Source organism: Anguilla anguilla, chromosome 1, assembly GCF_013347855.1.
Source record: "Anguilla anguilla isolate fAngAng1 chromosome 1, fAngAng1.pri, whole genome shotgun sequence".
Classification (NCBI taxonomy): Eukaryota; Metazoa; Chordata; class Actinopteri; order Anguilliformes; family Anguillidae; genus Anguilla; species Anguilla anguilla.
The window spans coordinates 64,795,730-64,817,646 of NC_049201.1; the positions used below are offsets into that span (position 1 = coordinate 64,795,730).

A 21,917-nucleotide genomic window follows, 5' to 3' on the forward strand; every position below is an offset into this window, starting at 1 on the left:
CACAGACAGCGGGAGCAGCTCACCCCTGCCCAAGTTCGCCTCCTCTCCCAAACCCAACAACAGCTACATGTTCAAGCGGGAGCCCCCCGAGGGGTGCGAGAGGGTCAAAGCCTTTGAGGAGATGACGTGAGTAGAGCTTCGCGCACCGGAGGGTTAACCGCGTCCTCTTTTGATTACGGGCGCGTGCGGCCCAATCACGCGCACCTACCTCGCGTACTGTGGAGTGATCTCCTTCTGAAACCGCCAAAAACCGGCCTCGACTATTTCGATCAAATCGCCGTGCTTTAACATGTACACACGTGACATTTACAGGCAGCAAGTAGCATTGCGTACTGTGCGCTTTAGGCAGAAATGTGTAACTAGATTTTTTCATGTTAGTGATACTTAATCATTAGAAATTCTGACTGGTGGATTATCTTCATTTACAAAATTTTCCTAGGAATGAAAGAATCTCCCTGTACCCACAAGAGCAATTAAGTATTTTGAGTATGAGTACTGAAAGAGCTTCCATGTTTCGTGCTTTGGTGCTGTACCTACCAGAACACAGATTTAGCATGCAACTATACATTTTTAATTATAAATATAATTATAGAGCGGCATGAATCAGTTTTGAGGCCACCCCTAAGTAACATCTTAGGGGTGGTTCAAAATTTGAACACATACTATTTAAAATGCTTTAGATGAGTTCAGTCTGTTTTCTACTGTTGTATATATTCTTTTGTTGTGTGACTATTTTTAATGCTGTATAATGAGTACGCAAACAAGTCATGAGCTATAGAAAGTTACGATGCAACAAATCAAGGTTAGGGAAAATATGTGGAATGTCCATGCTTATTACTTCAAGGTATTTTAAGGATACCTATCTTTAGTTTTTATGTTTCTCGCAATTAACTGTGTGTAGTTTGGACAAGACCGTTTTTTTCCTGTAGACATCAGACAATACCTGGCAATGTTTAAAAAAATCATCACATTTTTCTTATTTTTAAGACTTAGAAAATGAACATGAATCTGTAATGGATTAAAAAATGATCTATCCATCAGGAATCACTTTGACTCATACTGAATATGCTGATAAATACTCACCTCAGGGAAATTCTGCTTTGTACCTTGTGCACTCTTGATGGGAATTATTCTATCACTTAACTTTCTTTCAATCCTAAGGACACTTTTATTTCGAAAATACTTTTGACTCTTTTTAGGTAATCTCTCGAATCAAGCAATTCACAAAGGTAGTTATCATTCAGTGAAAATGGTTTCTAAAGGTTTCAGTGTAGTGGTTGGTTTTTAACTGGAAGGTTTGGCTGATATTCATAGCCTCGCGGTGCACAGTTTGACATGTATATGCATGCACTTTGAGAGTTTCTTGTGTTTCTCATGTTATAGTAAACCAGAGTGAAACTATATAAAGAATGCAGCTGTGATAAAAATATTTCAAGTGTTCTTTGATACATAACACCGGCTGTGTCGGTTAAAATGACATTTTTTAAAAATTGTCACATATGAAAATTAAACACAGTAATTACAGGGACAACACGGAAGATGAGACTTATCTGTTTTTCTTCTCACGTTTCTTTCTCTTTTCTCATAGGTCTCGGCAGTTGAGCGGCATCCCTCTCTTCTCATGTCCCGACAAAAACAAGGTGAACTTCATCTCCACTGGGTCTGCCTTTTGTCCCGTCAAACTTCCTGGTGCCTCCCTCTTAACATCAAACTCCGATCCTGGTCCCGTCCGGGATGACGCCGATGACCACCAAGGGCCCATCTCCACGGTGATGGAGCCACCCTCTGCACCCCCGACTCAGGTCTCCACCAGCACCAGCACAAACGACTCCCCAGAGGCACTTGCGTTACCTGCCGTGCACCACCAGGAGGCGCCCTCTGACCCACACGCCAAGCCCCAGAACTTTGTCATCAGCTAGTCTATGGCAGAGCAGGCATCTGTCCTCTCCAGCCACCCCCAACCGACCCACACCGTAGTCCGTCCCCCTTCCCTTCCCTCGCTGAAGAACCCCACCTTTCTGTCGAACCCTTTTTTGCATGGCATAGCATTGGATTCCCAGCAACAGAGAAAAGTCCTTAGTGTTTCCTAACGTATTCTTAAAGACTGTTCTTGGCAGGGATAGACATCTCTTTTAAATTTACCATGTAATAAGCAGCTCTGCTTGCATATGAAAAAAAAAAACTAAGAACGAAGGAGAAGAAAAAAAAAACAAGACGCTTCAATAAGTGTTGGGGATTGCAGGATGTGGGGGTGGGGGGGTGGGGGGGTAGCACATGCATCTTAAACTGGTAGATTGTTTAATCAAATACTTTCTGTGACCTGAGTTCCAGCATTCGCAATATGAATAAGCTCCATATCACCAGAAAAGAAAATATGCTTGTCTGAATTGAAATCTGTGTACTGCTCTGTCATGTATGTCATAGGAAAAAAAAGAAAAGAAAAATGCTGTACTTTTTCAGGATTATGTTTACACTCAATCCAGGTTATGTTTGGAAACTTAAAACATATAATGCAAAAAAAAAAAGAAAAAGAAGGAAAAAGAAAAATAACAAAATGGCCACATCTGTTGTACAGTGTCCGCATAACGGTCTTGCTTCAGGTATTTCACCCCAAGTGTAAACTCAGGTAATTTGGAATGTATCCATGCATGGATTGATCCCAGTCTGCAGCCTTTTTAAATTTAATTTTGGGGCGGAAGAAAGTTAGACAATAAGCATCACTCTATTGCCTTTCCCTTTTGTACATTGACCTTTGCTCATGACATTCCATGTTGTTGGAATAAGTGCTTTTCTGCTCTGGTGTCTACTTCCCGGAACGGACAAACCTCTCGACCAGCAGCGATGATGCATGACATCATCATTCCATGTCGAAAAAAAAAAAAAAAAACATTTTCAAAGCAGCATTTATAAAAGATATTCAGGTGTTACTCATTTGATGACTGTTAAAGATGTTTGCAAATGAATGTGTTCAGTATGAAGCTGTACAGAAGAAACATTCCATGTGTTCTTAGTAGGTTGGTGACATACGGAAGATGCCCGGGAAAAAGATCATTCAGATTTCCGGGGATATTTATGTAAGCACAGGCTTCCCCAACCTCCTCGTTGACTGCAAAGGTCTTAAATCATTTTAACAACAACCGGAGCGTTCTGCTCCCAAATTTCCATGAAATATATTTTGATATTGTTATTCATAGTAGCTTTATTGTAGGGAATAGAAACCAAGGTCCTCTGAGTTGTATTCCCAAGAGGACATGCTGCTCAAATGACAAGATGGTAACAAATGCCATAATCCCTCTTTGCAGCGATAGCCACACTCCTACCCACTGAGTATGGAAACCCACACATTAGTTTTGATATACTTATATGCTCCTTTAGAAGTGTTGATATAAATCCTTCTCATTTCACCTTTACAAGGTTAGATATGGCTTTAAAATTGATCAAGTTGATGCAATGTTAGCCAATACCTTTTTGTATATTATAGTATATCCAATGACCAAGTTGGTCCCCACTCGAAAGTAACCTTTTAAAGTTACTCTAAATATGAAATTTTAATCAATTCCATTCCATGTTTTTGAGGATGAAACCAAGTCAAAATTTAACACATTGATACATATGAATTACTTTTAAACAAAGCACTAAAAATGTGCTTGAAACACATTGCTGGAGGATACATTGTTTGAATGTATTCCTGTGTCTTTCCCTTATCATATAGGGAAAAACGTGTGTCAATGGTCACACACTATGGCAATAAAGTATCAGGTTCTTCAAGATGAAAGGAGGATGTTCTTAATGCTGTACACGTACACAGAAATGGACGTAGTAATGAACATTATTTAGCATACTTGACATGGAACCACCACCACCACCACCATCACCACCCCACTCCCGCCAGAATGAGAGGGAGATTTCCAAAGAATCCAGTACAATATCCCTGTGTTCTAAAAGCATCAAACAAACAGCACAATTTTACATCAACGTTCACCCGAGCTTAAAAAGTGATAGGCCTCCTTCAGAGTAGTCCTTGTAGTGTACAGACCACTACTGCAGGATTAGTACACTGGTAATGGGGGGAAATAAACAACCCAAATAGTTTATTGTGTACTGATGTTATTTTTCTTTTTTTTTTGGGGTTTCCTCCCTTTGCAGAAATTTCAAGAACATTGTTAAGTAAGCTTGTTTAAAGTTTGTGCATAGCTCCAGTGTAATGTCCAGCCACTGTGTTCAGCAGTGTTTAACAGCTGCCACACAAACATATATATTTAATTTTGGCTGTGTGTGGCTTTTTCGTTTTGTATTTTTCCAATATAGAGCTCTTGTGTCATTTGAATAAAGTTCATAGCTGAACCAAACACCATTTTCCGACATTTTTATCATGGGAAATGCAAGACGACCTTTTCACTTTCTCACTGCTGCATGTGGATGGCTGAATTCAATATTCTCACAGGTTAGTCCTCAGCTGTGATTAGCCTTTTTACTAGGTGGTACACGTACATTGCTTTCACAGTAGTGGTCTTGTTCATTTCGGTGACCCAAGAACTGATTTATATTGCTATGGAAAAATTATATGAATACACAAAGAATGATACACACATATTATTACAAATGATCAGTTACCATCTAAACCAGTTTACAGTTAATATTCCAGCATAGTGAACAAAGTGCATAGTCAAAGTAAGAAGTTAGCAAGTTTAAATGAATGCTTTTGCACTTTCTCAGTTTAAGCTGTAAACATATTTAAATTCTTTTGTGCATATTACTGAGAGCATCTATCAAAATTTATTTTAATTTAATGCCCCATATACTTATAGGCTACATCTCAAATATTTCTCTTGTCTAATTGCAGCAATTCCTTCTTTAACCCTGTTATCATATACAAAAAAAGGAACTATAGACTATGGGAACACAAATTAACTTGTACCTTATTCTGAATGATTCTTATTTAAAACCCTTATTGTAAATAGTACTCTTCCATATTGCCTACAGATGCCCACATAAGTTAACAGGGTGAGGTGCTCTCTCAGTGACATACTGGAGTTGCAATTTAGATGGAAAAAGACAGTAGTAAAGACAAGGTGCAAACACTGTTTATTAACTTGTTATTAGTTAAGTGTTCTTATCCATTTGGCAAAGACAAAGTAATATTCGCCTTCAGATAAACTGCGATGACAGATTAAAATGTGCTCTTAAACTATTAGGTCAAATCTGGTTGTGAGCCAGTAGTAACAACACATTTAAAGCCCACATGATAATTCTAATTAACAAAAAATCAAACTGCAAAATATTTTTGCAGACATGTATACAATGTGCCTACAGCTCCCATATCAAACTATCTGCAAGGTAATGGAACTTTGAAGTAATGTCTGATACTGGAGCATTCTGATGTAAATAATAAGCAATAAACAAGACAATAAAAAGCACAGTTATTTCAGTTATTAAAGCCCCTGTTAACTAAATTAGCCCCTGGCAAAAATAAATTATGAATAAATAAATTATTTAATGTTAATTGATCATTATTCCAAATAATTAGGGCAGAATTGCTTTTTATCATAACCTGGAAAACATTTTGTTTTGAAAAGAAGTTTGAGTTATGATCAAAAAGGTAAAACATACGTTTATTTTGAGGAAGCACTTCAGCATTTTCTGTGTGTTTATATTTATTTTATGCCCTAATCAAAGGTTCTTTCCTGAAGATATTTTAAAACACTGGAAAAACATTATCTGCGCACATAAATATACTACAAGTCAGCAGTCCAGGAGAAAATATTCCCTGGGAGTTAATATGACTCATCCTCTCTGACTTCCAATTGGCTTTACTCATGACATCATGAAGACAAGTTTGTTTTTATGACTGTTTATGCAAGTACTTGAAAATCTAACAGAATATATAGAAGAATACGTCCAGCATGCAAGTACTAAACTTGACAACAAAATGTAAATCTGTGCATCACTGCAACAACTCAGATATGAAATATTTGTATATCAAGTGTTCTATTTTTGCACAAGATTAATTACTTGTGTACAAAATAAAATGCAGGTTAGATTTTAACAGAAAAATGAGTGTATTTATTTTAACTGTCCTACATTCATTCCTTTTTAGAATTATCTTTTCTCTTTTAAGTTAAGGTGTGTAAATATCATATTATAGTTATATTTTAAATCACACACACAAACATATATATATATATATTTCAGGTTCAAGTGAAATGTGCTGCTGGGAGTTTACTTTTCCCATGTTTGATAGTTTGTTCCAGTAATTACTATGATCTGATTGTCTGAGGTAGGCAATTGCTCGCCATCTTGCGCCACTGACAAAGGAAAAATCAAATCCAAACTGATCAAAAATAAAACATTACAAGTAATGCATATATTACATTAGGTGACACATCAAGAGGATTTGGGCTAAACAGCAGCATATTTACTATTAAAAGCACCACATTGGTAAATTATCATTTAAATTTGCATCAACTACTCCAATAAGTAGGTAGTCCACATAGGGACAATTTACATGGAGTGGGAGGAGATGAAAGGTTATCAGTCTGATAAACCTGTGAGTAGGGTCACAATATCGTATCTCTATCGACACTTATACTTCACAACATTTCACTGTTATTAGTGTGATATCAACCTTTTAATGTACTGAAAGAAAAAAAAAAAACATCTAAAATTTGTAATCTAGATTCTGACCATAGACTGATTCTAACCCATTTTTTAATGTTAATAACAGGTTGATTAGTGGCAGGACATATTTAGTGTGTATTACATCATGTTTCAATCAGAGTGCCTCAAAACAGAACCAGTTGATGGAACACCAGTGTTTGTGATTTAAAAGGAATGATTTTGAGAGCTGATCATTAAAAAGAGCTATAGAGATCTTACAGTATGTGGAAGGCATATACACATCCTTTGGTTGTTCAATCATGTTCTGTCTCTCTGGCAGCATTTACAGTCAGTTCTGACAGCGCAATGTCTCAACATCTAGGAAGCAACAGCATTCTCTGAGGAATTTGAAAGAACAGAGACGAATGTGAGGGACCTGGAGCGGAGGTAAAGTCAGGCATTCATCAGCTCGTGCTCCTTGTCTGTTTTCCCGACTGCGTCTGGGTTGGACAAGGGGTCCAAATCAGCAAAAAGGTTGAACCAAGCTGACAGATCTTTAGATGCCTCCGAGGTTTCTGTATTAGGAACAAAAGCAAGCCTTCTTTAAAAGAGAAATAATATTATTATATCAGTAAATATTAATATCCTTATTAAAAGAATACTATACTCAGCTAAATAGAGAAAGGTTATCTGATTTACATTGACTTCTGAAGCCACATAAAACTACATAAATACGCTGCTTTGTTATTTTATACCTGTTTTATTATTTCATCAGTTTTTAAAATAATTTTATTTTTTATTCTTTTATTTATATTCTTATATTATATTTATATTATTTGTCTTATTTGCAGTATTGTATTGTATATTTTATTTTATTTGAAATTGTTTTGATTTTAGTGCTAAACATGAAGCACTTTGAACTAAAGTTTTGTAAAGTTTATTATTATTATTATTATTATAAAATGGTTACAAAAATAGTCTATATTAAGCTTATTTACAACCTTTCCATACAAGCAGGTTCAAGTCAACTGCACAACAAATTGCTGTGACCACCAATACAAAAACTGAGACGTTTCAGGTGAGAATTGTTTTTTGGAGATTAACACCATTATTAAGAATATTATTAAATGTTCCGTATTGCCTGGCTGAGATTTACCTCTTGCTGCTGGCTTGGTGGAGTCCTGATTGGCTCCAGATGATGGCTCTGTTGCCTGGGAGACAGGCTGTGGAATGCTCATGGCCCAATCTGGAATGGAGCATAAGATTCAGACTCATCTATAGGGAATAATTATTCTAACCATTGCTTCATCTGTGGGAAAGTATTTTCGAACCTTGATGGTGAACTTGTTTATTCAGAGTGCAAAACAGGATAACAGAGGAAATAAAGTCTGGCACTCTTTTTGACGAGAGCTTTGCCTTTATTTTCATAACTTTGATTCTGTAAAAAAATAAGCGTTGTTAATTTAACTAAATCCCTCGTGCTTTCTCATGGCAAGAGGGATCCTGGTGACGTAATGTCGCAAATTCACAGAATTAAAAAAAACTTTTGGAACATCATTCAACATCCATTTGGTGACTGAAATGAGAGTAAGAAGCATCTCACTGGAGAACGGAGAATGGAGGCTGTTCATGTTCTGGTCCAGGAGCTGGGAGGGGAGGAAGCAGGAGGACTCCTCCGGGGGAGTCTCGACGTGGCCCGCTTTGCTGCCGCCGGAGGCGCAGTCCTCCTCCCCGAACACCGCGCGCCACTCCTGGGAGAAGTCGCCCTCCTCCAGGCTGGAACTGTTGAGGATCTCGTTCAGCAAGGCCATCTCATCCCCGCCCTCCTGGTAATCCGACAGCAGGTCCTCTTTCCCTAGAAAATGGCAGAGACAGAATTTTAAAACTGTGAAACAGTACTTAGTCTATGAGCCTGCAATCATAGGGCTATGCATGGCATTGCCACTGGTCAGATATCACTACTTTAAGCTGTATATTATACTGCTGTACATATTATACATTAATAAAAAGCTAAAAAAATGATTCCTAAAATTAAATTATTCTGATATATAAACAGACTTCCTTTGTTTTACCATTTAATACTCTAAAATCTCAATATGAAATTCAAATACAAATATTGATAAAATGTCAACAAATTAACTACGTTATAGAATACTTTCTCATACTTAAGTCATACTTAATGTAATTTGCATGTTAATTTGGAGGACTGCAGTTACTTGCAGAAATCTCTATTAATTTTACTTATGGGATTAACAGAGCCATATGCCATGTATTATGGTTTTGAAGGACTCTGTGATTGGATATGTTCCTCTATCTGTATTGATTACGAAGAAACTGGTGAAAACAATAACAGCATCATATGAAGGGGCTTGATTCAAACCCTGGTTGCTGTGATGCACATTAAGCCAAGTCCAGTGGATTTCAAGTAAACAATGCGACCATAACATTAAAAGACCAGATTGTTTTGAGGACAGATGGTGTGTTTGTTAGAAAGGAGGACTGATGGACTAACGCACAGCAGACTCATTTGCAAATCAATTCACATTCCCAGTGCAGAGAGTGAGAGTGAGTGAGAGAGAGAAAGAGAGAGGGAGTGAGAGCGTGAAACCCTACAATATGAAGCTCTAACTCACCGCTGTGTTCATGATAAAACCATTTGTTGTGACGAGCCCAGTACTGATTATTAGCTCTTAAATTTTGCATTATTATGCTACTTGTCATGCAAACCAAAATAAAAATAAAGAATTTCTTCTTTATTACGGCCCATGGGAAAAATATGGAATAATTGCATATATCTGGCTGTTCTGCTCTGCTAAAAAGAATGAAGAATGTTCCCTTTTGCCAAAAATTGTTAGAGCAGGTTACGTGAAATGTACCTGTGTTTTGCATTTGACCCAAACCCACAGGTTCTGTGCTTTCTGGATCAGGAGCTGCACCTAGAGACCAAGATGCAGCAATTCAGATCCTCAAATCAGCATGGCATTGGCTATAATAACAGCCTTTCTTTCCGAAGCACTTGCAAATAGCAGTGCTGTGCTTCTAACATCAAAAAACAAAACAAAAAGATTGATCATGCATACTCATAACAATTGTTAATGAATATTGTAATTTTTGGATTACAAATTATATCATGCTCAATATACAAGAGTATACATATGATCTCATGTATAGATATTCTATAATGAAATAATGACTTTTACCTGCTTGACTGGGCTCCTTATTGTGATTTACTTCATCTATTGAAATTAGTCTGCACATAAACAAACACATAACAAACATGTTTTCAATACTGCCTGTCAGTATTGACACACACACACACACACCTCAAAATGGGTAATAATAAGTAGACATAATCAGAATCCTCCACTTGTTGGCCATTTTCTTTAATACTTCTGTAACATATGGTTTTAGTTCAGGGTATCTGGCAACATTTGCACCCTTGGTGTACATTGTTCAGGTGATAAACATGGTGTATTTTGAATATGTAGTTGTGTAAATGTATGAGATATATGTATGCTAATGATATGATGTATGCTTACTTCACTCTAGTGTTTCTTTTGCGCCTCTACATCATGAAACCTATGCACTTGTTGTACGTCGCTCTGGATAAGAGCGTCTGCTAAATGCCTATAATGTAATGTAATGTAATGTAATGAGATATGGATCTGAATCACGTATTTGCCCGTCCCACATAAAATCTAAATGAGATGAACAATCATTGTATCTGAGCAAAGAGGTGGACAGTGCAACCTACTGATCATCTGTCTCTGCTGGCTTCTCGCCATCCTCTTTCTTTCCTTTGATCTTCTTCTTCCCCTTTTTCTTTGTTCCCTGATCCAACAGTTTATTGATGGGGTCTTGTAAAGTCTTCAAGAAAAACAAATAAATCAATAAGACAGTCACTTTACAAATTGCAGATACAAAGTTGACAAGTACCAATTTGTCACTATTTTTGCTTTGTGGTTTCAATATTTTCCCACCTCTTAAAAATGCCTAGATACTTCATTCTGGCTGTTTGGTAAGCTTGTAAAAGTGGATTAGAAATCATGAAGGAACTTGCAACGTGGTTTTTACACTGCAAAAAACTTGGATCTGGATTTAGCAAAAGGTCACTGAAGAATTATGGGATCAAGAGTTTTCTCCCTCTTTTCAGCAGCAAATACATGATCGTTTCACAGTACTGTGAGTGCGAGCTTGACTGAGACTGAGAGGGTCAAAACAATGGAGGTTACACCTGGCCCCCGTCTCCAGGGAAACCCCATTAACATACACATTCACTGCTGGCTTGATAAGCCAACAACATGAATATAAAATAATGAAGGGACTTTCCCCCATACACTTTGTCTCAGTGTTACACTGAGTTACTAACAGCACCTTCTCTCATTGTCTGATACAGCTCGTGCTGTTTCAAAATGTGCACAAATTCATGTGAAAACATACCTGCAAATTCCCTGGGCGTCATTCTGATGAAGGCTCAAAACCGAAACGCTTTTTTTAAATCGGTAAAATAATCATAATTTCTGAACGTGCAGTTCATAAGCCACATATAAGTGATGCTGAGCTACTGTGTGAGCAGGCGCTGAACGTCACAGTGAGGAATGCCCTGGAGTAACAGGCAAAATGAATAAAATGAAATAATGAAGCACTATACATTTAAATGAATTATGCCCTGAAGCCTGGGGCTTGGAATGAGTCAAAGGATGATGAGCCAGTTGGTGAGTAACAGTATTGATATGACCTTCCTGGGAGAGCGAGGGCGGATGTGGTAATGCTCATCTTAATCTCAGTACTGCGGGGGAGGAAATCAACAGTGCATAGTGCAGCATGACCGTATTCAAAACACACAGCTCGGTCTGTGCACCAGGCCTTTCCATTAAAGCACAACGACAACAACAATAGCGATATTACTTGTGGTTTGGAATTAGTTGTAATACTGATAACCTGAGATTCTGCATCTTGATAATGTAAACAACCAGTAATTGGATGCTTCGTGATAGCAGGCTTAGAAAACTCTTACATGTATAGAATAAAACACTTAAAAGTGATACATTCATTTGGACAGGAGTTACACAGAGAAACAAGGCTCCGAAGCTGGAAAATGGGGTCAGATCGAATTGGTTTCAAATGCACATCCATAGAACTGGAATAAAAGGTAGACTTTCATCTTTCTCATTGTACCTTGAGTGCTGAAAATTCATAAGGCTGGTATCCCTTAAAACTCTCGTGTATGGCAGCCATAGTGTGCGATGTCTTCTCCCAGAAATGCAGTAGTGTTGTCTAAAGTCGAGACAGACAAGAAACGCAGGTCCTTTCAGAAATGCTCATGGTACTTTTCTGTTAATAAAACAGCAGTAATGATGATGAATAGATTACATTTGACCTGGCTGTACCTGGTAGGTGGTTAGGACGTGGGAGAGAAGATTGCAACGACTGGCCCCCAGCAAGTCTACCTTTTGGCAGACGTCGTTCTTCAGTTTGTCAAAGCTTATTTTGGTATGACGCACCTGAGTCTGTACCTAAAGTATATCAGAGGAAATAAAGAAAATATCCAGTATTTTTTATTTTTCCACACTGTCAATTATGTTGTCCTTTCTTTGGCACCTATGTGATATTTTGAACATTGACCAAATTCACATTAATGCTGCTCTAACTTTGGTCTTTACAAAATTGGGTATTAAAAGTGGTTCAATTACATATATTTACATATTTAAAACATATTTACAACAATCCATCGATGATCATATAAAGAATCAAAAAGAGAAACAAATCTCACAACAAACTCATGTTTGTTCATGTTGAAGAACAGTACTTTATAAAGAAGTGGAATTAAGGCTACAGCTTCTTTGTGGATACACTAATATGACTAAATAGTCACAATGCACAATTAACAAAGCAACCTGTATCTCTACAGATCATATACTGAAGGAGGAAAAAAACACAGGAGCCACAGAAGTGCTTTTCTGAAGTTCTGAGAATTCACCATTACTGCCATACAATGAGATATTGTTACCCTCTTGTGGTGACAAGACAGTACTGCACTGTTGAACCCTTTCCTAAAAAGCTGAGGCCTACATGAATAGAGCTGCTTTTTAACACATTCTGAGCATTAGAAGATGAATAAAAGCCTGCAGTATATCTACATACATACATACTTCATTCCAAGTAATTTATCACACTAGTCAAATGATATAAATGACAGAGCATCTGGATTCATAATAAAAATACTAAACTACTAGCTGAATTATTCCAAATATTTTTGGGAGACAAATCAAATTACAGATATGTGTGTGTGTCAGAGAAATTGATTTTACTTTTATTTACAATGTTATTAACAATGTTTCAATGCAATGTTTCTGATTTGTGTTGTTTTCTGAAGTGACCTGTTCACATTAGAGCCAAATTAACTGTATTCCCTATTGTTTTATTATCCACTGCATTCTCAAAAACTCTACTGGGCAAGCAGCAAAATGCCCTGGAGGAGTCCTTTTACCCTTTATTCTGCTAAAATAATAAAAGAGGAAATCCCTTAGAGAAAACTGCTCAACAAACCCTGCTTCAACTTTTTTTTAAACTCAGTTATCAAAGACTGTTACAACTTTAATCAATAAAGAGACTTCAGGGAAAGGGAAATGTATTCCCCGTACTTCAAACACAGGAAGAAACATGCCATTTTTTCCTGGGCAGGTTCCCATTGATAATCCATCAGCGTACAGGACTTTGGAACAGAAAGCAAGGCTAATCGACACAGCATGTGACCACACCCCTTTCGCTGCTGGGCCTCCCTGACCTTGCGGAACTTTTCCATCTGCTTGAACGTGTCCGGATCCAGCTCCTGGGACACGTCTTTCATCCAGAGCAGCGCCCCGCGGTATTCCGTTCTGGACTGCTCCATCCGGTTGACGGTGAGCCAAGTGTCCGAGATGGCTCGGTACCGGAACGTCTCCACTTCCTGGTAGAGGCGACAGAGGGGGCTGCGTAGCGCCAGCCTTAAGGGGCGGGGGTTTGAGGGAGTATATTTAACAACATCCCAATGTGACATCAATAAAGCTATTCATAAAGCTATACTTGCGGGTCCATGGTGATAAAGGACGTGGTGGAAACTTAAATACTGGAATGATATTTTTTTAATGAATTGAGGGAGTTCTGTGCTTTTTCTATCATGGAAATGTAAGCTAATTTCAGCTCTGCATTCTCTCAGGTTGGCCATAGCACTGTTCCCATACTGCCCTCTTACATACTTACTACTATATATGAGGGCCACCCAGAAAACTATCCAACATTGTTATTGAAACATTCCATACACTGTGGCTTAACATTGCGAGGAGACATGGGCATTTTAGCCATTTTCATTTGTTAATATTATGGGTGAATTTCACTTGTATGTAATTTCGGCTTTAAAAACATGGGCCATTATTCTCTTGGCAACTCTGTGAGTTGTGTATATTTATTATGACATTTTTCATTATGTATTGAGAAAAGTGACAAAAACACAATTATATTATTGTATGCCTAGTCATGACATAACTTGCTAATACATATAATTATAATTGACAAAAATGTAATGGTATTAACCAGATCCTAATGGTCAGTAATAATGATGGGCACATAATTGCCAAGTAATTAATAAATCCATTATTAGAGCATAATCAGCCCTTAATGGGGGTCCCTGCTAACACAATTTGAACTTATATCAGCAAATGCACTCATGAATTATTCACTAGTCTTTAAATATTTAATAAGCCTATTTACACTGAACAATGCTCCTGACTGCACACTTTGCGTCACTGTACAGTTAGTGGATAACATTAGCGTGCAGAAAGCAGGGGAAGGGTGTAACTACAGTCGTGGTGACTTAAACAATAAGCCCATGGTACACACATCTGTTTGTAGTCTATTCAACTAGTAGTTAAATGGTTGCAAAGCTAATGCAGGCCAGGACAAAGCACACAGCTTGCCACCAGAGAGCCCTGTGCTCACAGTGCAGGTACAGAGGTGTTAGCGCTACACTGCTCTGTGCTCACAGTGCAGGTACAGTAGTGTGAGCGCTACACTGCTCTGTGCTCACGGTGCAGGTACAGAGGTGTTAGCGCTACACTCCTCTGTGCTCAAACTGCAGGTACAGAGGTGTTAGCGCTACACTCCTCTGTGCTCACACTGCAGGTACAGAGGTGTTAGCGCTACACTCCTCTGTGCTAACGGTGCAGGTACAGAGGTGTTAGCGCTACACTCCTCTGTGCTCACAGTGCAGGTACAGAGGTGTTAGCGCTACATTCCTCTGTGCTCACACTGCAGGTACAGAGGTGTTAGCGCTACACTCCTCTGTGCTAACGGTGCAGGTACAGAGGTGTTAGCGCTACACCCCTCTGTGCTCACAGTGCAGGTACAGAAGTGTTAGCGCTACACTCCTCTGTGCTAACGGTGCAGGTACAGAGGTGTTAGCGCTACACTCCTCTGTGCTCACAGTGCAGGTACAGAGGTGTTAGCGCTACATTCCTCTGTGCTCACACTGCAGGTACAGAGGTGTTAGCGCTACACCCCTCTGTGCTCACAGTGCAGGTACAGAGGTGTTAGCGCTACACTCCTCTGTGCTAACGGTGCAGGTACAGAGGTGTGAGCGCTACACTCCTCTGTGCTAACGGTGCAGGTACAGAGGTGTTAGCGCTACACTCCTCTGTGCTCACGGTGCAGGTACAGAGGTGTTGGCGCTACACTGCTCTGTGCTCACAGTGCAGGTACAAAGGTATTAGCGCTACACACCTCTGTGCTCACGGTGCAGGTACAGAGGTGTTAGCGCTACACTGCTCTGTGCTCACAGTGCAGGTACAGAGGTGTTAGCGCTACACTCCTTTGTGCTCACACTGCAGGTACAGAGGTGTTAGCGCTACACTCCTCTGTGCTCATGGTGCAGGTACAGAGGTGCTGACGCTACACTCCTCTGTGCTAACGGTGCAGGTACAGAGGTGTTAGCGCTACACTCCTCTGTGCTCACAGTGCAGGTACAGAGGTATTAGCGCTACACACCTCTGTGCTCACGGTGCAGGTACAGAGGTGTTAGCGCTACACTGCTCTGTGCTCACAGTGCAGGTACAGAGGTGTTAGCGCTACACTCCTCTGTGCTCACAGTGCAGGTACAGAGGTGTTAGCGCTACACTCCTCTGTGCTAACGGTGCAGGTACAGAGGTGTTAGCGCTACACTCCTCTGTGCTCACAGTGCAGGTACAGAGGTATTAGCGCTACACACCTCTGTGCTCACGGTGCAGGTACAGAGGTGTTAGCGCTACACTGCTCTGTGCTCACAGTGCAGGTACAGTAGTGTGAGCGCTACACTGCTCTGTGCTCATGGTGCAGGTACAGAGGTGTGAGCGCTACACTCCTCTGTGCTCACAGTGCAGGTACAGAGGTGTTAGCGCCACACTCCTCTGTGCTCACAGTGCAAGTACAGAGGTGTTAGCGCTACACTCCTCTGTGCTAACGGTGCAGGTACAGAGGTGTTAGCGCTACACTGCTCCGTGCTCATGGTGCAGGACTGACCTTTGCTGTGAGGAGAAGCAGAGGGCCTTCCCAGTGGCCTGCATGATCTTCCCGGCTCTGGTCTTGTCCTGGGACCCCTGTGACCTTAGGAAACGACCCAGCTCGTTCTCCTCTTGTGACAGCACTGGGAGAGGGATCAGTCAGTATGGAAGGTACTGTTACACTGCATTACACATTCATATCTGTTCTTGTAAGTAAAATTTAGAAAATTTTATACTTCTCATTTCTCACTGATATCCACTTCCTGAAGTGTATTTTTCTTCTAGCATTTTAGTCTGTCATCACACTAATTTTCCTGCAACATCTTTCTCGTTACCCTACCTCTTTGTAACATACTGGTTTGTCCAGTTCCTTCCTCTTTCCTTTCTATTTACCTTATCAGCTTTCTGTACACATTATCTCTCCCTGCCTTTCTGAGTCACTCACCACCTTAGTTTCCCTCTGCAGCACAAGGAAGCCACTGGAAAACTATGCGTGGCAGAAGTGCAAACTGGTTAAGAAACTCAACTTCAGTAAACATTCTGTGATTTAAATGGATTGTATGTAACCTGTGTAAGTCACTCTGAATAAGAGCACCTGCTAAATACCTAAATGTAAATGTAAAACAGGTTGCAACCGAGTCAGGCCTAATATATGATGTTGTGTAGCTATTTGTCCAACATAAATAAATAAACAAAATATAACTAAGATAAATGTTCAGGCTGGATTAGACAGACTGAATAGACAGTGCAGAGTAATGGACAGTGTGTGGTCTGGTTGGGCACTGAACAACAAGCAAGGTTATAGGATTGGCCAGGAATGTCAATATCAGTTTGAGGTGCTAACTATCAGTTAGTACTTCCAAGTAATTTACTTACAAATGATGAATTTTAACCCACTGAAGCTATACATATACCCACTGGTTCTGTTCAGAAGAGAGCTACATGTATAAAAAGGAGCACACGCTAAGACCATGCTAGGCTTTTTCTGCGATGCGTTGAATGGTATACTCACTGCAAATTCTTCTCTGGTACTGCTCAATAACCTTCAGCAGCTCCATACATGTTCTCTGGACTGAGTGAAACACCTGTGGTAATGCAGAACATATCATATGCAGAATATTATAAAAGTTCTGTATTCTTATTGATGGAGCACATTAATCCGACATGTTCCAGCCTTTACTGGAATATTCATCATCATATGTAACTGAGATGGCAACCAATGGTACCTCCTACATAGCTACTCTCATTGGGAGCTGGTTCCTGCTGTGATTGTTTTGGAATATGGTGCAAAAGAGGAAGAACATGAATTTAAAGTGGTTACTCCATTGAATGGGATTTCAAGTATTTTGCTATAAAACATATTGAATAAACTAAAATTTTCTAGAAAGTTTACAAACCTGATGGTACAAAATGTGCTATAACTTCACAATAGAGCTCCATTCCTTGGCATGCAGCCTCAATCACAAAGTGTGAATCAGAGCTAAATTGTATTTATATAGACATAATAAGCTGGTAAAGCAAAATGGTAAAGCGTAACAAGCTACTTTTTTTTCTTTTAAAATCTGGTTGGTGTAAGTCAATGAGCAAAGCGTCCAAAAACAATTCCAATTACAAAAAAGTAAAATGATGCAAAATCCTGAAAAAACAAGGAATTTGACTGCCTGCGTTTGACATGTTAAATATTTTTCTCAACTTTGTCTTGTAAGAAACAACAGACAGGAATATCGCTGTTATCTGTAATTTAACATTAAGGGGAAAATGATTTAAGACAGTTTGGATAGAAATGAGGCCTTACTCATCTCAGAGTAAAGTTACAAATATATAGAAAGGTTATATAGAAATAATATGAGAGAAAGCAACACAGCAGTTTATTTTGGTCTTCTGAACGACTCACCTCAAGTTTGGCGTCAAGGTCAGCATCAGAGGCCACAACATGTTCATCTTCTTTTTTTCCAGTGACTTTAATAAGAGTCTGTTTGGTTTTCCAGTACTTCTGCTGGAATTTGTTTACAACAGATGAATCTTGACTTTGGACAAAGCGGTCATAATATTCTCGGGAATACCCACTGCGAAGATACAGGATTAAAGATTGTGATTACAAGTCAATAAATAATAGGCTAAATTAAATTAAATTCACAGCAATGTTACTTTCTCGAGTAGTGTAATCATGCTTACCAATTTCTGCCCTCCATTTTTGTTGAACCTGGAAAACAAATGCAGCACAGTCTTAAATGTTATCAAATTAACCCGTCTACACATTGAAGACACAAAATACTGGCTTTTTGAGGATTAAAAGCCTATTCACTGCACCACCAATAGTTTCATTTATACTATATCCACTTTAGCTCATCTATTCTACCTGACTGAACTAGCCAAACTACTTATATCCAAACCACTACTGTACTACCCTATACCAGTTCATGAGTTAGTTGATCCATAGAACTAACTGCAATGTGGTGCTACCTTATATTTGATCAGCTCTTCTAGGGAAGTGTTACATATTGAATTTCTTCCATAAAAGTTCTTTTTAGCAATTGTTCTATAGCTGATAATGCTTTGTTAGGAATGGAAACTCAGCTATTCAGGTAAATTCTGCCTTAAGGCAGATTTAAAAAAAAACAGTTAAAATTCCCCTTTAAATGTTAGAAGGATAATAGAAGGAACAAAAGCTCAACAGCACAGGAAGGCCTTGTTTCAAACAATCTGAAATTGGTCTATATAGGCTACAATATGTACTGCAAAATGATCATACATGGAACTTCTTAATCAGTACTCTTTATTAACAGTTAGGACTGCCATGATATTAGCTTCTTTAGCACACTGGGAGTACTGTATTACCTACACAACATGAAATAAGAACGCGCTGATGTGCCATAGGCAATGGCCCCAATATTCTACAGTAAAATTACAGTAGTGCAAGCCTGTCACTTTATCATGAATAAAACAAACACAATTTACTAATACCAGGCTGGCCACTACCTACCTTAACGGAGCTAGCACAAGACTGGCCAGGATAGGCTACAGGTGCACTGTTATCCGTGAGCTCATAATAAACATGGAGCCAAACAATATTGTTACCGCACACAGGCACTCAGTAGGGCTAAAACACGCTGTGAGGTTACAGAGAAGATCTTCAAAATGTATGTTAAAGCCTTCTGAATATAGAGTTCAAGTTTCTATCCGCGTAAGCCTCGTTTTCTAGATATAATGTACACAAGCATGTATGACAGCGTGTAAGAGAATAATTTAGCAAGCTTTCTCAGGAAAAAAAATACATATAGCTTACAGAGAATACGCACCGAGGCAAACAATTGTGTTTGCATTCGCCTTACTCACCGTAAAACATCGCTGATCCGCATTGCTGCAAACGGGCTGTATTGCTTTGTTATCCTGTATGTAATAGCTTACCATTCACACAGCCAGGTGTTCAAATTAAATGTCAGCATTATAAATGCACAATAATCACGTCCGAAAACCAATTCCCTCAGGTACATTGTCAGGCTATAGCACATTTGCGCTGACTGATACATGCTGTCTTGCGTCAGGCCTTTTGCCATTCAGAAGATGCCATCGTTATACCATCTTCCAGCAAATACCTGGTGCAATGTTTTATGCCGTCAGTCCTGCTTCATCACAATTTATGAACAATACAGCGACCAGACCATTAAAATGATCGCAATATATATACACTTTTTTTCCTTCAACGCCACTTCTTTCTCTTTGTCAAACGTCAAACCGCACCAAAATAAACATAGCCTGTTTTCCTGGTTACAGGACGAACTATCACCAGCATCGTATTAGGCTACCGTGACAGAACACATTGTTCAATACATCCCGAAAACACCAAAATAATGTATGCCGTTTTATGTACAAAATGTATCATACTTACTATGTGATGTTTCTGTCGCTGGACACGTCTGTAAAATATGAATGCTATGTTTGGTTCTACATCATTGCACCTAAACCTTATTTCAGCAGCTCCATTTCATACTACAGCATAATGCCCCTGCGCTGAATGAGTGCTGACGTCATGTATGAGTAAGGCTGACCACGTCGCGCCAGCAGTTTGGGTGTGAGCGCTGCACCGAGCAAATTAACCGTATAGTTTACCTTCCTGATGAAAATTGCCAGTGGTTGAGTGGAACTGAGTATCAACAGAGCAAACTGTTGATAGAAGACTTGCACACTCCTGACTTGATTTACAAATGCACTACCTTCTTGTAATGTTTACAATTAGCCGGCTGTTGTAGTCAACAGTATCTCTCATTGATACAGGCCTATATCAATCAGTCCTACTGTACAAATCTACCGTCTAACCGTTTTATCCTCATTTGCTTGACAGTCACCTTCTTGAAATGTAAACGGTTAGCTTGCATTAGACCTGACCGATTCTATTGAGGGGAATTCACTAAAACAACTGACGTTGCTCAAAGTGGAATTAAATGTTTCAGAGCCACCAACTGATGTAGGACAGGATGGCATCACTACCGTCTTGCAAATATTATTTGAGAAATGTTTTGGCAAATCATGCAGGTGTATTTAATTAGGTGACAGCCAAGAATAAAACTTTTTCATTTTTGACGGTTCGTAACAACATATTGCTAATGACAATAATAACCTCCAGCCTGCACAATCCTACTGTAATGCCAGAACCACTCTCTAACAATAAAACATTACTTTTTCACCTTTCAATAGCAATATCCCTTAATGATAAGGGATCATTTCTCCATCTTTTTTTTTGTTATATGGAAATATTGTTAAGCTGTCAGAGGCTGGTTCTGACTCACCCTTTGCAATGCATGTAGCATGTTAGCCAAGTTACTTGGGTACAAAAAGCATACATTATACATATGTAAAATAAATGCACACAAAATAATAAAAATGTGAGAAAATAAAACCGTATATACCAAATTATTGACGTGAAACGCATGACAAGCTACAACCAAACCAAAATCCTAATCTGTTTCACAGAAACTAAACAAGTCATATATGGTGCTTTAATTTTAAATTTAAATAGTAAATACTGTAAAATATCTATACATTTCTACAAGTTCTCCATCAGGCCTACATGACATGGAATTTCTGCTGACACGAGAGAATATTGCACATATTGATCACTCACATGAAGACCACATTGTTTTGAGATAGAAAAATGAAGAAATTTGGGACCAGGTTACTACTTCAATGAATGTAGGAAAACATTTGGCTTGTATTGTGGACCTAGACTGGAGGACATTAGTGAGGTATAAGATTATGCATCACAGCAGTTATTCCATAAACAGCAGTTTGCTTATGGGAACCTGGTTGTTTCTATTCTATTGGCTCATGCCCTGCAGTTGTTTTCTTTGTTCTGCAATGGAGAGCTCCAAGGTAGTGGAGTGAGAGTCAAAGGTGGGAAAGCAAGGTGCTGACAGACAGCTACATTGTTTAGACTATATCATTTAGAATGACTAAACCCTACATTATTTGGGGTAAGGTGGGTTCATGGGAAGGGGTGGTGATGAGAGAGTTAGGTTTCAGGGTAAGGCCAGGGCAAAGATAAATGAGGGTTTGCAGTAGGGGACAGTAGGAGGATATTTATTAACGTTACTGCCCATCAGCTGGACTCTACTGAGTGTGTATTGAACACTGCACCTGGAAATTTTAAGCTTCTTTACAATTTCTTGCTGGAAATAACCTTGCCTCAAAATGTTTACTTGGCTCTGTACATCTAAGGCTAACTCCTTCCCCTTTGCTATATCTCTTGCAGCTTTAGTGCCTATTTTACTTGCACTGCAGGTCAAAAGTATTAGGCTACCTGTGGCTTTG

The 21,917-nt window shown here is 39.0% G+C and overlaps 2 protein-coding genes across 4 annotated transcripts in view; one reads left to right on the forward strand and one right to left on the reverse strand.

The window, feature by feature from the left end:
* LOC118230689 (glucocorticoid-induced transcript 1 protein) overlaps positions 1-4,349 on the forward strand; it is a 33,623-nt gene extending 29,274 nt beyond the window's left edge. For both annotated transcript variants that reach the window (XM_035423918.1, XM_035423928.1), the window contains exons 7-8: positions 6-126; positions 1,589-4,349. In XM_035423918.1, coding sequence (XP_035279809.1) covers positions 6-126; positions 1,589-1,919 — 452 coding nt within the window. In that variant the 3' untranslated portion in view covers positions 1,920-4,349. The remainder of the gene's footprint in view (positions 1-5; positions 127-1,588) is intronic.
* Positions 4,350-5,068: 719 nt separating this feature from the next.
* On the reverse strand, positions 5,069-20,131 carry ica1 (islet cell autoantigen 1). Of its 2 annotated transcripts, XM_035423944.1 has the most exons (14): positions 19,999-20,131; positions 18,285-18,312; positions 18,004-18,175; positions 17,122-17,194; positions 16,129-16,252; positions 13,385-13,583; positions 11,988-12,113; positions 11,776-11,874; positions 10,352-10,464; positions 9,798-9,847; positions 9,474-9,533; positions 8,201-8,452; positions 7,754-7,843; positions 5,069-7,172 (listed from the first exon to the last, which is right to left on the reverse strand). In XM_035423944.1, the coding sequence occupies exons 2-14, from the start codon at positions 18,299-18,301 to the stop codon at positions 7,051-7,053; spliced, it is 1,497 nt and encodes a 498-aa protein (XP_035279835.1). In that variant the 5' UTR covers positions 18,302-18,312; positions 19,999-20,131; the 3' UTR covers positions 5,069-7,050. The 2 variants fall into 2 exon arrangements, 1 of the variants encoding a protein (XP_035279835.1); XR_004765903.1 differs by lacking the exons at positions 5,069-7,172; positions 7,754-7,843; positions 8,201-8,452; positions 9,474-9,533; positions 9,798-9,847 and adding an exon at positions 9,927-10,120 and having other exon boundaries at positions 10,254-10,464.
* Positions 20,132-21,917: the final 1,786 nt, after the last annotated feature.

Excerpts from the sequence above, each read along its gene's own strand:
- ica1 (XM_035423944.1), bottom strand. Across the intron at positions 13,584-16,128 it reads TGCTTCTCCTCACAGCAAAG|GCTGGCGCTACGCAGCCCCC; the intron begins GTCAGTCCTGCA and ends CCGCCCCTTAAG. Across the intron at positions 7,844-8,200 it reads CCTCCATTCTCCGTTCTCCA|ATTGGGCCATGAGCATTCCA; the intron begins GTGAGATGCTTC and ends GCTCCATTCCAG.